At 45.0% G+C, this 17945-nt stretch overlaps 1 protein-coding gene across 1 annotated transcript; it reads right to left on the minus strand.

Annotated features, from left to right (window-relative positions):
* Positions 1–1730: 1730 nt before the first annotated feature.
* LOC121291082 (zinc finger protein 271-like) lies at positions 1731–4228 on the minus strand. Its single transcript, XM_041212118.1, has one exon. The coding sequence runs from the start codon at positions 3922–3924 to the stop codon at positions 2557–2559; it is 1368 nt and encodes a 455-aa protein (XP_041068052.1). The 5' UTR covers positions 3925–4228; the 3' UTR covers positions 1731–2556.
* Positions 4229–17945: the final 13717 nt, after the last annotated feature.

Consider the following 17945-nt stretch of genomic DNA (forward strand, 5'->3'; position numbering starts at 1 on the left):
TCTTCTTCTTGAGTTCTCTGCCCAAAGGCAGGTCCGACACAAGTTGCCACGAGCTCCACCACAGGAATGGCAAAGAAGCAGATCTCAAATCCACCCCTGCCAGAACAGGGATTGAACCCCGTGGTGTTGGCATTGATCTGATCCACACCAGCCGTCCAGCCAACTGAGCCAAAAGGCCTCCAAGGAGTCTGAGTTGCAGTGGCAACATTCACATTTAAATGCATGTTGTAGTTTGGATAGTAATGGTCGAAGCTCCAATTTCTTTCCATCAAATTACTGACCAGGAATCACCCACCCCCCTTACCGCTTGCCATTGCCGTGTGTTGAAGTATTTACAAGTTCCTTTACAGCCTGTTTGGCCGTGTTATGAACACACCTTCCTTGGCCATGGAGTCTTGGAGTGGGACTTGAACTCGGAGCTTCTGTCTCATGGGAGGGTCGCTACCCACTAGGTCTCAAGACCTCCAATCAATAGCCATTGACAGTCTGAGAAGCTTTGATATTCCTGTGTGATATTGGTCTGCAGTGCACCCTCCTGCCACTAGATGCACTATATCTGGAGGACTGATCCCCATCATAAGCTGGGTAGGCACATTAGGCCAGGCGAGAGGTCAGGCTATGGGTGCAGCATCAAGTGAGGCGAAAGACCAGCAGAGAGGTCTAGTGAGGAGCGAGAATCACTTTACAAATCACTTCCCCAATTACAAATTCAATCTCTGAGTCACAGTCACTCCCACATCACAGCATGACAGCACTTCATTGGCTGTGCCGCCCTCTCCCATGGTCTCTCTGGCTTTCCTGGCCTCCCTCTCTCCCCTAGCCTCCCCATCCCTGCTTTGTCCACTCTCTCCTCTGCTGCTCTGTCCAGCAGTTGTAGCAGGTCCCCTTTCATGAAGGACAATATCTGGTCTTTGAGGACAATCTGTTTTTATTTGGATGCTATTTCGCCACTTTCATTTATTTTTAATTCAGTTCTCTACATGGAGTTGTTGAGGTAAATATCAGAGATGCCTTAAAGGGGAAACTACAACTGAAGGAGAAAGGAACAGAAGGATATGCTGATAGAGTGAGATGAAGACATTTCACTGAAAACATTTTCAAAATTGAGAGTTTATAACTTCCATTAGTCAAAATCAATGAATCATTCCTGTTATTTGATTATTGTATGGATAAATCGAAAATACATTAATCAAAAATCATCAATTACATGGGTTGTTGATAACATAACTTATTAATTACATAACTCAATCAGGGCTTTTTCAAAGCTTTGAATTGATCTTAATACTGTGTCACAACAATGCAGGATACAAAATGACTGAAGAAGCCATGATCATTCATCTCAAAATGGCCTCCTTGACCATGTGTTTTTAACTCAATCAAGACAATTGGCTTTATTGGATTTCTTTTAATAAAAGTTGAGCACTTGACTGAAAATCTTAATTCTCCCCAAAACTACCTACAGAGAGAGGGGGAGAGCTAGGAGAGAATTACTCTCTCCTTACTGTGACCCTCCCTCCTGTACATGTGCTGATCCCACCACTGCACGTCATCGCTGCCTTGGACGCTGTGGGTCTTCCTCTACTGATCTGCTGTCAAACACATCCGAGGCTACTCATCTTATAAGTGATGTTGTCAGCTTGAGAGCCTCCGAGGATGAAGAATGCTATCCCCACACGAGAAATCTCTGCCAAATGTTTTCTGGGGGAACCGAGACAGCAGCTGCAATAAGTAAGGTTTTATTCAGATGGGACAATGACAAGTTTAAATCCCCACCTGATCTGCTGCTCAAAGTCGCCTCCATTTCACTGGTCAGTTTCCCAAGCTTCAGGAAACTCATGTTGCTCCAGAAATATTTGGAGCATTTTGAATTTTAAACAATGTTCCATGTGGTGTGTAAAATGGCAACTACCCTCAAACCTTTATTTACATATGATGACATCTGCAGACACGTTAATATGGAAAGCCACAGTGTAAAAAGGAATTTATCCAGACACCCCCCTTTTCGTTTCCAAGATACTCCACATAAATAGTCCATAAAGAAAATTATCACACAAACAAGCAAATGCTTTGCTCTTTCTAGTCTGTTCCAAATTTCTCTGTCCCTACACACACATTGCACATATAATCTTTAAAATTTTCAGGTCTTCACTTCCAAATGATATCCCTGCAAATGAAGTAACATCATTTGTAAACACTTTGGACCAAATGGAAGCGATTTGAGAAAAATGCTTTGAAGTGGCTTGTGGTCAGACTGCACCATCACTGTCTCTCTCCCAAACAGGTACTGGTTGAAATGCACAAGCAAAGACAATAGCCAGGCTCTCTTTCTCAATCTGTGTATAGCGTCGTTCAGTTTGTGTTAATGCTCTGGCTACAAACACATCTGGTTGTCCTTGTTGCATGAGGGTTGCTCCAAGTCCTGTTTCACTGGCATCTCACTGCAGGGTGACTTCATCATTGACATCATCGTACCTCAGCACTGGCGTTGTCAACACTCTGATGACAGATTGGCAAGACCTTGTTTCCATGAAAATTTGTGAAGGTTTGTCAGACACCTCACACTTGGACGGTTACTTCCGTGTGAATGCGTTGATGTACACGGAGGCTTCGAGACTGTGAGAATGATTTGTTACACGCCTTGCACATGAATGGTTTCTCCCCTGTGTGAATGTGTTGGTGTGTGCGGAGACTTGATGACCGTGAGAATGATTTGTCACAAAGCTCACACGTGAATGGCTTCTCCCCAGTGTGAATACGTTCGTGTGTGCGGAGGTGGGATGAATTTGAGAATGATTTGTAGCACACCTCACACGTGAATGGTTTCTCCCCTGTGTGAATGCGTTGGTGCCTGCAGAGCTCCGATGACCGTGAGAATGATTTTTCACAAACCTCACAGGTGAATGGCTTCTCCCCAGTGTGAATGCGCTCATGTGTGCGGAGGTATGATGAATTTGAGAACGATTTGTAGCACACCTCGCACATGAATGGTTTCTCCCCTGTGTGAATGCGCTGGTGCACACGGAGCTCCGTTGACTGGGAGAATGATCTATCACACACCTCACATGTGAATGGCTTCTCTCCTGTGTGAATGCGTTGGTGTACATGGAGGTTCGATGACAGCGAGAATGATTTGTCGCACACTTCACAAGTGAATGGTTTCTCGCCTGTGTGAATGCGTTGGTGTGCACGGAGATTTGATGCCTGTGAGAATGATTTGTCACAAACCTCACATGTGAAAGGTTTCTCCCCAGTGTGAATGCGTTGGTGTCCTTGGAAGGCTGATGAATCAGAGAACGATTTGTCACACATCTTGCATGTGAATGGTTTCTCACCTGTGTGAATGCGTTGATGTACACGGAGATTTGATGCCCGCGAGAATGATTTGTCACAAACCTCACATGTGAATGGTTTCTCCCCAGTGTGAATGCGTTGGTGTCCTCGGAGGGCTGATGAATCTGAAAATGATTTGTCACACATCTTGCATGTGAATGGTTTCTCGCCAGTGTGAATGCGTTGGTGTCCTTGGAGAGTCTGGGACCGCGAGAATGATTTTTTGCACACCAAACATGTGAATGGTTTCTCCCCTGTGTGGACTGTCTGATGGAACAGGAGTTTCAAAGACTGAGAGAATGATTTGTTACACACCTCACACTTGAACGGTTTCTCCCCTGTGTGAATGCGTTGGTGTATGCGGAGGTTCAGTGACTGTGCAAATGATTTGTCACACACCTTGCATGTGAACAGCTTCTCTCCTGTGTGGATCCTCTGGTGTCGCAGAAGCTTGGAGGAATTGGTAAAAGTTGCCTCACACACCTCACACCTGAGGAGTTGCTTCCCCATGTGAATCCTCTGGTGTATCAGGAGACTCGAAGATGTCACAAAAGCTTCATCACACATCTCACACTTAAACCGTTTCTCTTCCATCTGGCTGCTCTTGACGTAACAGTAGTTGTAAGAGGTGCACCTTGTGTGCTACGAGATCTTATGAGCCTGTGGAGTCCTCCTCTCACACCTCACACTTGACCAGCCTCTCACCTGTAGGAATGAGTCAGTGGTTCATGTGGCTCGATGAATGATTGAAGCTCTCACTACACTTGGAGCCCACTCACACTTCTTCCCAGCCTCACCCTGACCGATCAGCCACAGCTGAACCTTCGGAAAGGTTGGTTCTGATGGAAGGTTCCACACCACTGACAAGTTTCAGATCTGATGATATGTCAAAGCTCCCCTGACCCACCTGATGTCCAGATGATGGTTTCACTGTCCAACCTTCTCTGTGTTGAGCAATGCTGTGAAGGGACTGGATGTCTTCCCACAGTTGTGCAGTTGTTCCTTGGGTGATTGTCAGGATCGATCTGCAGTGTCTATCCTCTCTGTATTCTCTGGTGTAGTACAGTGCAATCCTTCTGTAAAACAGGAAAAGGAAACATGATTTCCTCCAACTCCCTTTCCTCCTTTGCTTAAGGGACTGACTCCTCAGTTAGAGACTGTTTCACAATGAGTGCCTGTCTGCTATTCCCCTGTGTGGGGATCAGATGCATGTCCTTTCTTTTTCCTCACTTGACTGTCACACGCCCTCTGTTTCCAGCAGAGACACTGGAGTGTAACCAGGAGCAGACAATGTGGCCGGACCCGCTATTCTGGGAAATTAGACACACTGCACTTGCTCAGACTGGACATCACAAATCCCAGTCACAGGGTCAAAATGATCAAATCCAAGCCTAGGATGTTGGGAAAGGCCAAGGCATTCAGATAAAATCATTAGAGAAGGCAATAAAAGCCGTTACAATAAATATGTTGACTGGCATGGCAGCCAAATTGCTATGGTGCTGGATTAACAATCCAGAGATTGAGAGTTCAAATCTATTCTTGGAAAGTTGCATACATAGAATTACAGTGTAGAAACAGGCCATTCAGCCCAATTGGTCGATGCTGATGTTTACACTTCACATGAGCTTCCCCTCACCCCTCTTCTCCTCACCCTATCAGCATATCCTTCTGTTCCTTTCTCCCTCATGTACTTATCTAGTTTCCCCTTAAAGGTGTCTATGCTATTCACCTCAACCACTCCATGTTGTGAAATTGAATGTAATAAATTTTGGAATTTGTGGAATAGAATCAAAATAAAAACATGAAAACTTTCAGATTGACCTAAAAACCCAAATATTGTCCTTCAGGAAAGGGAACCTGCTACAACTGCCTGGTCTGGTCTACATGTGCCTTCAGCCCCACACAACATGGTTGACTCTGAACTGCCCTCTGAAGTGGCCCAGCAAACAATGATAAACAATCACTAAAAAGTCCAATAATAAGAGGAAAATCAGATAGATCTGCACAATCCTGGCATTGTGTCAGAATAAGATTAAGGTGATCTCAGCCCAGTGAAATCTGTGAAGTCTCTCTTACCAAAGTCTGAGGACAAGTACCCAAGTGAGGAGAGCTGCCCCACAGACTGGTCAAGTAGCAGTGATACTTACTGAATCATATCAATCTGGAAACATCCCAGACTCCTCCATCACCATCCCTGGGTACGTTCCATCCCACTGGCAGGTGGGGAAGTCTCAATATTGACTCCTTGGAGTCTCATGGCTCCAGGTAAAACAAGTTCAAGGAAAACTCCCACCCCCCTCCCAACTGATGAATGAGTACTTCACCATATTATTCATCACTCAGGAAGTAAACTAAGGACAGATCCCAAAACTGGGTATCCATGAGGTGCAGTGAGCCATCAGCAGCAGCAGTATTATATTCTACCACAATCTCACAGCCCAACACAGCCCTCATTACATGATTATCATCAAACCAGTAGAAAGGCATATCAGGAGCAGCACTGGCTCCCTCTCTGCCGCTTGCCTCTCTGCCCACTGCCTCCTCTCTATCTGGGCTGAGATCAGGAACTACTCTCAACCCCACCCCCCAACCCATCCATGCAGGGAGGGGGACTGCAGCCTGAAGGTGCATCCTTCAATGCTCTTTGACACACTGAGTTTGGACTAGTGTGCAGCCATTCCTACCCTGTTCTGCTGCTAGTTACAGGTTATAGCCCGATCTCCCTTTAAAATGAGTCTGCTCACTGGGAGACTGCTTCACAGATAGGGTCAGTAGGATAGTGAACCATGAGTGGGGACCATGCTGCTCCTACTGAACGCCTGCTCACTTTCTGACAGTTTATACAACAGCACTAGACAACATCTTGCATTTATATAGCACCTTTAACGTTGTTCATGTTCCTAAGGTGCTTTGCAAGAGTGTGAACAATATTTGGGAGTTTCCTGTACACATACTGTGCACCAGGCTTCCTAGGTTGAAACACTGACTACACTCTTAACATGTAAAGTTTTAAAGTTGTAAAGAGCTTTGGGGCATCTGGTCTTTGTCAAAGGCTCTATATAAATGTAAGTCTCTTTTTTTCTTTTCTGAGGAGGTTACAGAGATCAGGTTTTGGAGGGATTTGAAAAAACAGGAAACATCCAATTCCAAAACACCGACAGAACTGACCATTCACAGTCCACAAGGTAATAACCAGCTCCCAACACATACACACAGAGAACTCAACAATAGGAATCCTCAGACACTCTGCACCTCCCAGATAATTACACCTCACCTTCTCATATTCATTAATGACCCATCAGCAAAACTCGGCCTGTAAATCAGAAGGGAAATGCTTCCAATAAACACACTCAATATCCACAGCTCCAGTCAAACAGTTCAGCACAAAGCACCAAGTAAACAGCTCTCTCAGCTGGATCTTCTCACACAGCATAGGGGGTATTTCCACACCTGATTCCCCATAGGATAGTCAGACTACCTGAACATTAGTGTGGATATTATGTGATGTAGTTACTATAAATTCTCTTCCTTCACTCACCATCTCCTCACTTGGTCTTCAGTCCCCACAGGAAGTGAAGCAGTTGTGGAAGAGGAAGAGGAGAGAATGGGCAGAGTGGGTGAGCTCTCTGATTGACGTCTCTCACAGCCAATCCGAATATTTCTGGAGTAACAGGAGTTTCCTGAAGCTTGGGAAACTGCCCGTTGAAACGGAGGTAACTTTGAGCAGCAGATCAGGTGGGGATTTAAACTTGTCATTGTCCCATCTGAATAAAACCTCACTTATTGCAGCTGCTGTCTCAGTTCCCCCGGTAAATGTTTGACAGAGATTTCTAGTGTGAGAATAGCATTCTTCATCCTCGGAGGCTTTCAAACTGACAATATCAGTGTGGGATGTGTAGCCTTGGATGTGTTTGACAGAGATCAGAAGAGGAAGACCCACAGCATCCAAGGCAACAATGACGTGCTGTGATTGTGCACAGGAGGGAGAGGGATAGGAAGGAGGGACATAGGAAAGAGGGACACAATAGGAAGGTGTAGAACAGAGGAACACAGGAGAGGCACAGGAAAGAACGGGCACAGGAAGGATGGGGCACAGGAGAGAGGGCATAAGAAAGTGGAACAGAGAAGAGAGTGGACTGTCACTCCACGCCAGACCACTCTGCTGGTGTCTTGCCCCTCTCCTGTTATCACCACTTTGTGCCTGATCCCTCACCCTGCTGTTCATCCTTCACCTCTTGCCTGGCCTCCCATTCCAAGATTTGGGAGGTGGCAACACATTCCAGGACATTGGAGAGGAAAGGGAGGTTGGAGATGGGACAGTAGTTTGCAACGATGGAGGTATCAAGTGTTGGTTTTTGAGGAGCGGGCTAATAACAGCAGATTTAAAGGACAGAGGAACAACATCTAAAGAGAGAGAATGGTGAACAATATCGACTAACCCGGGTCACTCGTGTAACCAGATCAGGATCAGCTGCCTTACTCACTCAGACGCCCCTGTATCACTTAATGTTATCGGATGCCGTGTTTGGGAACAGGACGAAGACAAATGGTTGGTGGTTGGGGGGGTGGTGGGGGGGTGGGTGGGTGGAAGGGAGAGAGAGAGAGAGAGAGATAGAGAGGCAGTTCTCCAGACACAGCACAGCTAGTGGTGGGAGGATGCACTGCAGCCTCACCAGCTTTAGCATGAGGTAGTACTCCACGTACAGCGCATCTAGTGGTGGGAGGATACATTGCAGCCTCACCAGCTTTAGCATGAGGTAGTGCTCCATATACAGCGCACCTAGTGGTGGGAGGATGGACTCATCTTTTGCCATTTCCGCCAACTCCAGCATGATGCCACCACCAAACACATCTTCCCCTCTCCGCCCCCCCCCCTCCCCCCCCGCAGCATTCCATAGGGATCGTTCCCTCTGTGACACTTTGGTCCACTCCTCCTTCACCCCCACTCCTCAAGCCCCTCCCATGGCACCTTTCCATGCAACCACAGAAGATGCAACACCTGCCCCTTCACTTCCCCTCTCCTCACCGTCCAAGGGCCCCAACACTCTTTTCAAATGAAGCAGCATTTCACTTGCACTTCCCTCAACTTAGTCTACTGCATTCGTTTGCTCTACATTGGAGAGACCAAATGCAGACTGGGTGACCACTTTGCAGAACACCTTCGGTCTGTCTGCAAGCATTACCCAGACCTCCCTGTCGCTTGCCATTTCAACACTCCACCCTGGTCTCATGCCCACATGTCCGTCCTTGGCTTGTTGCATTGTTCCAGTGAAGCTCAACGCAAACTGGAGGAACAGCACCTCATCTTCCGACAAGGCACTTTACAGCCTTCCAGAATGAATATTGAGTTCAACAATTTTAGATCATGACTCTCTCCTCCATCCCCACCCCCTTTCTGCTTTTTCCCCCTCCTTTTTGTTTTTTCCAATAATTTATATAGATTTTTCTTTTCCCACCTATTTCCATTATTTTTAAATGTATTTCCATCCATTATTTTATCTCTACCTTTTAGCCTTTTTAGATTCCTTCATCCCACCCCACCCCCACTAGGGCTATCTGTACCTTGTTTGTCCTGCTTTCTACTCTTAATTAGCACATTCTTTTAGATAATATCACCACCTTCAACACCTCTTTGTCCTTTTATCTGTGACATCTTTTGATTATCTCCACCTATCACTGGCCCTTTACTTAGCTCTTCTTGTCCCAAACCCCCCCACCCCCCTTAAACCTGCTTATATTTCACCCCTTTCCTATTTTTACTTAGTTCTGTTGAAGGGTCATGAGGAATCGAAACGTCAGCTGTGCTCTTCTCTACCGATGCTGCCAGATCTGCTGAGTTTTTCTAGTATTTTTGTTTTTGTTTTTGTTTTGCAGCCTCATCAGCTTTCTCTTGAGATTATCCTCCAGAGACAGCGTTTCTATTGGTGAGAGGATGCACTGCTGACCAGTATTAATGAGGAATACTTGGGATTTTCAGACAGTCGATGGTTGTTCTAGAGTGTGGCTTTATTTGAGTCAGTGGGACTTAGGATGTTTGGTCTGATGTGGGGATCCTCTATCAGTACCGAGTCTGTAGGTTGTTCCTCACTCCTGGTGAAACTCCATCAGTTTCACTTCTCCTGACACAGGGACTTTACCACCTTTCACAGCTTCAGGAACCCAGACACAAAGACAACACTGACACCTGCAGCTCTAACTAGTTACCACTTTAAATCAAATCAAACTTTCAGGCTGCCAGTTTACAGGGGGGAAGGCATTCTGTACAGTAGCAGGGAAAATGCTGGAGTCTATTATATTGGATGTGATGACAGGACACTTGGAAAATATCAATGGAATGAGACAAAGTCTCAAAGTCTCATTTCAAAAATTTATGAAAGGGAAACATGCCTGACAAAGATACTGGAGTTTTTTTGAGAATGTAACTATCAGAATAGGTAAGGGAGAACTAGTGGATGTGGTGTATTTGGATTTTTTGAAAACTTTTGATAAAGTCTCACATAAGAGGTTAGTGTGTAAAATTAAAGCACATGGGATTCGGGGTATTATATTAGCATGGATTGAGAATTGGTTAGCAGACAGGAAACAGAGAGTAGGAATAAATGGGTATTTTTCAGAGTAGCAGGTGATGACCAGTGAAGTACCACAGGGATCTGTGCTTGGTCCCCAGCCCTTCACAATATATATCAAGCTTGATGAAGACACGAAATTTGGTGGGAATGTGAATGGTGAGGAGGGTATTAAGAGGCTTCAAGGTGATTTTGAGAGGTTAGTGAGTGGGCAAATACATGGCAGATACAATATAACATGGATAAGTATGAAGTTATCCACTTCAGTAGGAAAAACAGAATGGCACAGTATTATTTAAATGGTGATAGATTGGCAAATGTTGATGTACAAAGGGACCTGGGTGTCCTTGTACACCAGGCACTGAAAGCAAGCATGCAGGTGCAGCAAGCAGTTAAGAAAGCAAATGGTATGTTGGCCCTGTTATGGTACGGCAGGTGATCTGTACCAGTTGGGCCAAATCCACAAGGGAAACTTGGCTACACTATCATTACGGTTTCGTAATTTGTATTTATTATGAGGTTTGTGCACTGAATTCAGAAGTAATGAGTCCACTAACAACTTTAGAGATTTTAAAAATAGCATGTAAACATTTATTAACAAAAGAAAGAAATAAAACACATACAGAAGATTTCAATTACAGTTATTTAGTCTGAAAAGTTCCCAAAATTCCTAATTAACCTGACTCCCAACTACACACCCACTTTAAGGCAACAGTCCAAAATAGATTTTAAAGCTATAGTGACAATCCAGCAAGGTTACCACAAGCACCCACTTGACAGTGGAATTCCAAAGGTTTTTAACACAGCTTTGGTTGCTGGAAAAGCAGACTTCCGAGAAGTGGCGAGAGGATTTTCCCCAAGGCTGTTTCACATGGTGTACCTTTCGATCTCACACATCCACACCCTCACAGCCTTCTATCCTTCTTTTAATACATTTCTCGCTCTTTGATTTGTAAATCCCATTGTTCCCCTATGTCTTTCTAACTTACTTTTCTCAACTATAAAAAGTTCCCATGTTGTCAATATGGCCTTTTGCTTTTGGGGAAAAATAAATGTAATAACCTTGCCTTATTTATCCCATCAGTTGTAAAACTTTATCATGTTTCTTTTAAAATCTAACAACTTTTCCCCTTATCTAAGTATGCAAATTTAATTCACACCCTATCTACTGACTTTACCCTAGTTCACTCATTAGCATTTCAAATGCCTTTTTACATCTAACTCTTTTTATAAGTTAAACCTTCTAGTCTAATTGTCGCTAATTAAATCAGCCACTCACACACTTCCATAAGCCTACTTTACAATGTGCCACAATAATATTATGAAAAATATGTTAGTTTCATGACAGCCTTCATTATGAGAGGAGTTGAGTACAGGAGCAAGGATGTCTTACTGCAGTTATAGGGCCTTGGTGAGACCACACATGGAGTATTGTGTACAGTTTTGATCACCTCACATGTGAATGGTTTTTCCCCTCTGTGAATGTGTTGGTGTCTGCGGAGGTTTGCTGACAGTGAGAATGATTTGTCACAAACCTCACAGAGGAATGGTTTCTGCCCTTTGTGAATGCGTTCGTATTTGTGGAAGATCGATAAATCCGGGAACGATTTGAGGCACACTTTGCACATGAATGGTTTCACTGTGTGAATGTGCTGGTCTCTGCGGAAGGTCGATAAATCCGAGAATGATTTGATACACACCTTGTATGTGAATGGTTTCTCCCCTGTGTGAGTGCGTTGGTGCATGAGGAGGGTCAAGGACTGCAAAAATGATTTGTCACACACCTCACATTTAAATGGTTTCTATCCTGTGTGAATGCATTGGTGTCTGCGGAAGGCTAATGAGTTCGAGAATGATTTGTCACACAACTCGCACGTGAATGGTTTCTCACCTGTGTGACTCGACTGGTGCGACAGAAGATGGGAGGATTGGGTGAAAGCCTTCTCACGAACATCACACCTGAAGGGTTTCTCCCCCGTGTGAATCCTCTGGTTTATCAGGAGTCTTGCAGATGTCACAAAACCTTTATTACAAACCTCACACTTGAATTGCTTCCCTTCCATATGGCTGCCCTTGTGTTAACAGTTATACAACAGATTGCCTGTTCGGAGATCAGCCTATGGAGTCCTACTCATACTTGAACAGCCTCTCACCTGTTGAAATGAATCAGTGGTTCATGAGGCTCGATGAATGATTGAAGCTCTCATCACACTTGGAGCCACTCACATTTCTTCCTAGCCTCACCCTGACCGATCGCCCACAGCTGAACCTTCAGAAACGTTGGTTCTGATGGAAGGTTCCATACCACTGACCAGTTTCAGATCTGATGATATGTCAAAGCTTCCCTGACTGGACCGATTTCCAGATGATGGTTTCACTGTCCAACCTTCTCTGTGTTGAGCAATGCTGTGAAGGGATTGGCTGTCTTCCCACAGTTGTGCAGTTGTTCCTTGGGTGATGGTCAGGATCTATCTGTGATGTCTATCCTTTCTGTATTCTCTGGTGTCGAATGGTGCAATCCTTCTGCAAAATAGGAAAAGGAAAATGATTTCCACCAACTCCCTCTCGTCCTTTGCTGAAGGGGCTGACTCCTCAGTTAGAGATTGTTCCACAGTGAGTGTCAGTCTGGATAGTGACCAGGAGCAGACACTGTGGCTACTTTCTTTCCTCCGCCCAGCCCCCATCTTCCCAGGAGCTATGTGGGCAATGGAAAAGACAGTCGGGTGGAGTGTGGGGCAGTAATCTTTGGGGACTTCAACTGCCCTAACGTCATTTGGGATACAAACAGTGTGAAGGGCACAGAGGATCCAAATTTCTTGAACTGCATTCAAGAGAAGTTTTTTAGCCAGCACGTAACAAATCCAATGAGAGGGGGTGTAATTCCAGATCTAGTATTAGGAAATGAAGCTGGATAAAGCAGCAGTGGGGGACTGTTTTGAAGATAGTGACCATAATATAGTTAGATTGAGACCATTATGGAAAAGGACAAACATAGAACAGGAGTAAAAGTTCTAGATTGGAGGAAGACAAATTTTACAAAGCTGAGAGGTGAGCTGGCGAGAGTGGACTGGATACAGCTATTAGAAGGAAAAACTACATCAAATCAGTGGGAAGCATTCAAAGGTGAGATTCTACAGGCACAGTACAGATATTTCCCACAAAGAATAAGAGTGGTACTGCCAAATCCAGAGCCCCCTGGTTATCCAGAAGCATACAGGTCAAGATAAAGCAGATGCAGAAGATGTGGGCAGGGTTCTCATTGAGAGGGAGGGGGAGAATCCAGTTGTTGTGGTCCACGTCGGGACAAATAACATAGGTAAGACTAGGAAAGAGGACCTGTTTGGGGATTATCATGAACTAGGAACTAAATTAAAGAACAGGTCCTCAAGGGTTATAATCTCTGGATTACTACCCGAGCCACATGCAAATTGGCATAGGGACGCGAGAATAAGGGAAGTAAACACATGACTAAAGGAGTGGTGCGGGAAAGAGGGGTTCCATTTCGTGGGGCACTGGCATCAGTATTGGAACAGGAGGGATCGGTACCGTTGGAACAGTATGAACTGATCTGGGACCAATGTTCTAGCGAAAAGGGTAAATAGGGTGGTCAACAGGACTTTAAACTGGAAAGTGGGGGGCAAGGGAAGGGTAAAACTCCAAGAAGTATGACTAACAGGAAACAAAGCAGCAGGATAGCTTGGTGGGGGTGGGGTGGGGGGGGGGGGGGGGGGGTGAATTCATGGAAAATTATGAGAAAAATGAAAAGAAAGGAGAGCCCAGGAGAGGCTATTAAAGTCTCCAGAACACAAAATAGGACAGAGTGTTTGGAAAGGGCTAGGAATCTAACTTCAAGCACATCAGATAAAGGGACAACAATGAGAAAGGGGATGGGAAATACAGGACTGAAGGTGTTGTATCTGAATGCACACAGTATACGAAATAAGGTAAATGAGCTTGTGGCGCAGATTGAAATTGGCAGGTATGATGTGGTGGGCGTCGCCGAGACATGGCTGCAAGGGGATCAGGACTGGGAGCTAAATATCCAAGGATATACAACCTATCGAAATGGTAGGCAGGTTGGCAGAGGGGTTGAGGTTGCTTTGTTGGTAAGAAATGAAATTAAATCGATAGCAAGAAATGACGTAGGGTCAGATGATATAGAATCTGTGTGGGTAGAGTTCAGAAACCGCAAAGATAAAAAAACCATAATGGGAGTTATGTACAGGCCTCTGAACAGTAGTCAGGATGTGGGGCACAAGATGCACCAGGAGATAGAAAAGACGTGTAAGAAAGGCAAGGTTACAGTGATCATGGGGGATTTCAATATGCAGGTAGACTGGGAAAATCAGGTTGGTAGTGGATCCCAAGAAAAGGAATTTGTGGAATGTCTACAAGATGGCTTTTTGGAGCAGCTTGTGGTGGAGCCCACTAGGGAACAGGCAATTCTAGATGTAGTGATGTGTAGTGAGGCAGATTTGATAAGGGAGCTTAAGGTGAAGGAACCCTTGAGAGGAATTAACCATAATATGATAGAATTTACCCTGCAATTTGAGAGAAAAAAGTTGGAATTAGATGTAACAGTATTACAGTTGAATAAAGGCAACCACAGAGACATGAGGGAGGAGCTGGCCAGAATTGACTGGGAGATGAGCCTAGCAGGAAAGACAGTGGAACAGCAATGGCAGGAGTTTCTAGGAGTAATTTGGGAGACACAGCAAAAATTCATCCCTAGGAAGAAGAAGCATACTAAAGGGAGGACGAGGCAACCATGGCTGACAAGGGAAGTCAGGGACAGCATAAAAGCTAAAGAGAAAGCATGTAATGTGGCGAAGAGCAGTGGGAAACCAGGAGATTGGGAAGCCTACAAAGACCAACAGAGGACAACTAAAAAAGAAATAAGGAGGGAGAAGATTAAATGTGAGGGTAAACTAGCCAGTATTATAAAAGAAGATCGCAAGAGTTTTTTTAGATATATAAAGAGTAAGAGAGAGGCAAAAGTGGACATTGGGCCGCTGGAAAATGACGCTGGAGAAGTAGTAGTGTGAAAAAAGAAATGGCGGAGGAACTGAATAGGTACTTTGCGTCAGTCTTCACAGTGGAAGACACAAGTTCAAGAGAGCTGGGGACAGAGGTGAGTACGATGGCCATTACCAAGGAGAAGGTGCAGGAAAACTGAAAGGTCTGAAGGTGGATAAGTCACCTGGACCAGATGGATTACACCCCAGAGTTTTGAAGGAGATAGCTGAAGAGATAGTGGAGGCATTAGTGGTGATCTTTCAGTAATCAGTGGAGTCAGGGAGGGTTCCAGAGGACTGGAAAATCGCTAATGTAACCCCCCTGTTTAAGAAGGGAATAAGGCAAAAGAAGGGAAATTATAGGCCGATTAGCCTGACCTCGGTCGTTGGTAAGATTTTAGAGTCCTTTATTAAGGATGAGATTTCAGAATACTTGGAAGAGCATGGTAAAATCGGGCAAAGTCAGCATGGTTTCATCAAGGGGAGGTTATGCCTGACAAATCTGTTAGAATTCTTTGAGGAGGTAACGAGTAGGTTAGAAAAAGGAGAGCTAATGGATGTTATCTACTTGGACTTCCAGAAGGCCTTTGACAAGGTGTCGCACAGGAGACTGCTCAGTAAGATAAGATCTCATGGTGTTAGAGGCAAGGTATTAGCATGGATAGAAGATTGGCTGTCTGGCAGGAGGCAGAGAGTGGGTATAAGGGGGTCCTTCTCAGGTTGGCGGCTGGTGACTAGTGGAGTTCCGCAGGGGTCAGTGTTGGGACCACAACTTTTCACTTTTTACATGAATGATCTAGATGAAGGAACTGAGGGCATCCTGGCTAAGTTTGCAGATGATACAAAGATAGTTGGCGGGAGAGGCAGTATTCAGGAGGTGGAGAGGCTGCAGAAGGATTTGGACAGGTTAGGAGAATGGGCAGAGAAGTGGCAGATAGAATACAACGTGGGGAAGTGTGAGGTCATGCACTTTGGGAGGAAGAATAAAGGCATAGACTATTTTCTAAATGGGGAGAGAATTCAGAAATCTGGAGTGCAAAGGGACTTGGGAGTCCTAGTCCAGGATTCTCTTAAGGTTAACTTGCAGATTGAGTCGGTAGTTAGGAAGGCAAATGCAATGTTGGCATTTATTTCGAGAGGACAAGAATATAAAAGCAGGGATGTGCTGCTGAGGCTTTATAAGGCTCTGGTCAGACCACATTTAGAATATTGTGAGCAATTTTGGGCCCCATATCTCAGGAAGGATGTGCTGGCCCTGGAGACGGTCCAGAGGAGGTTCACGAGAATGATCCCAGGAATGAAAGGCTTCACTTATGAGGAACGTTTGAGGACTCTGGGTCTATACTCGATGGAGTTTAGAAGGATGAGGGGGGATCTGATTGAAACTTATAGAATACTGAAAGGCCTGGATAGAGTGGACGTGGGGAAGATGTTTCCATTAGTAGGAGAGACTAGGACCCGATGGCACAGCCTCAGAGTAAAGGGAAGACCTTTCAGAACAGAGATAAGGAGAAACTTCTTTAGCCAGAGAGTGGTAAATCTATGGAATTCATTGCCACAGAAGGCTGTGGAGGCCAGATCATTGAGTGTATTTTTAAGACCGAGATAGATAGGTTCTTGATTGGTAAGGGGATCAAAAGTTACGGGGAGAAGGCGGGAAAGTGGGGTTGAGAAACTTATCAGCCATGATTGAATGATGGAGCAGACTCGATGGGCCGAATGGCCTAATTTCTGCTCCTATGTCTTATGGTCTTATGACTTTGACACACACCTCAGACTTCTGATCAGTGTGAATGTGTCAGTGCTTCATGAGCAGCGAAGGCTCGATTGCGCACCTCAGGTTTGAATGGTTTCTCCTCTGATGATTCACCAGGCCCGATAATTGTGCAAAGCCTTTATTACACACCTCACACCTGAATGGTTTCTCCCTCGTGTGAATCATCTGATGTCTCAGGAAACTTGTAGATATCATAAAAGCTTTATCACAAACCTCACACTTGAGTGGTTTCTCTCCGGTGTGAATGTGTTGGTGATTCACCAGTGTCGATGAGTGTGTGAAGGCTCAGCCACACACCACACACTTGAATGGTTTCTATTCCATGTTGTTGTCCCTGTGTTAACTGTTGTACAACATGCACCTAATGTGTCACAAAATATTATGAGCCTGTAAAGGCCTCCCCACACTTGAACAGCCTCTCACCGGTAGGAATCAGTCAGTGGTTCATGAGGCTTAATGAATGATTGAAGCTTTCACCACACTTGGAGCCACTCACATTTCTTCCCAGCCTCACCCTGACCGATCACCCACAGCCGAACCTTCAGAAAGGTTGGTTCTGATGGAAGGTTGCACACCACACTGACCAGTTTCAGATCTGATGATATGTCAAAGCTCCCCTGACCCGACTGATTTCCAGATGATGGTTTCACTGCCCGACCTTCTCTGTGTTGAGCAATGCTGTGAAGGGACTGGATGTCTTCCCACAGTTGTGCAGTTGTCCCTTGGGTAATGGTCAGGATCTATCTGCAGTGTCTATCCTCTCTGTATTCTCTGGTGCAGTATGGTGCAATCCTTCTGTAAAACAGGAAAAGGAAACATGATTTCCTCCAACTCCCTCTCCTTCTTTGCTGAAGGGGCTGACTCCTCAGTTAGAGACTGTTCCACAGCGAGTGCCAGTCTGCTATTCCCCTGTGTGGGGGATCAGATACAAGTCCTTTCTTTTTCCTCACCTTGACTGTCACACACCCTCTGTTTCCAGCAGGGACACTGGATAGTGACCAGGACCAGACAACGTGGCTACTTTCTTTCCTCCGCCCAGACCCCATCTTCCCAGGCACCATGAGGACAATGGAAAAGACAGTCGAGCGGAGTGTAAAATGGACTATCAATTCACAGTGAGCTCAAGTGGTGCTGGAAGACCAGTTTTACCCTTTGATTATTTATTTAACATAAAAAGCATTCAAGAGAAATGTTAAATCAATCGAGATTTTGAAATTTCACCCCTTGTTTTCCAAAATTATTTGAGAAAAACACACT

The sequence above is a fragment of the Carcharodon carcharias genome, chromosome 19 (genome assembly GCF_017639515.1).
Source record: "Carcharodon carcharias isolate sCarCar2 chromosome 19, sCarCar2.pri, whole genome shotgun sequence".
In the NCBI taxonomy this organism is placed as follows: Eukaryota; Metazoa; Chordata; class Chondrichthyes; order Lamniformes; family Lamnidae; genus Carcharodon; species Carcharodon carcharias.

Coding starts and splice junctions, on each gene's coding strand:
- LOC121291082 (XM_041212118.1), bottom strand. CDS start 3,924: ATGGAAGAGAAACGGTTTAAGTGTGAGATGTGTGATGAAGCTTTTGTG.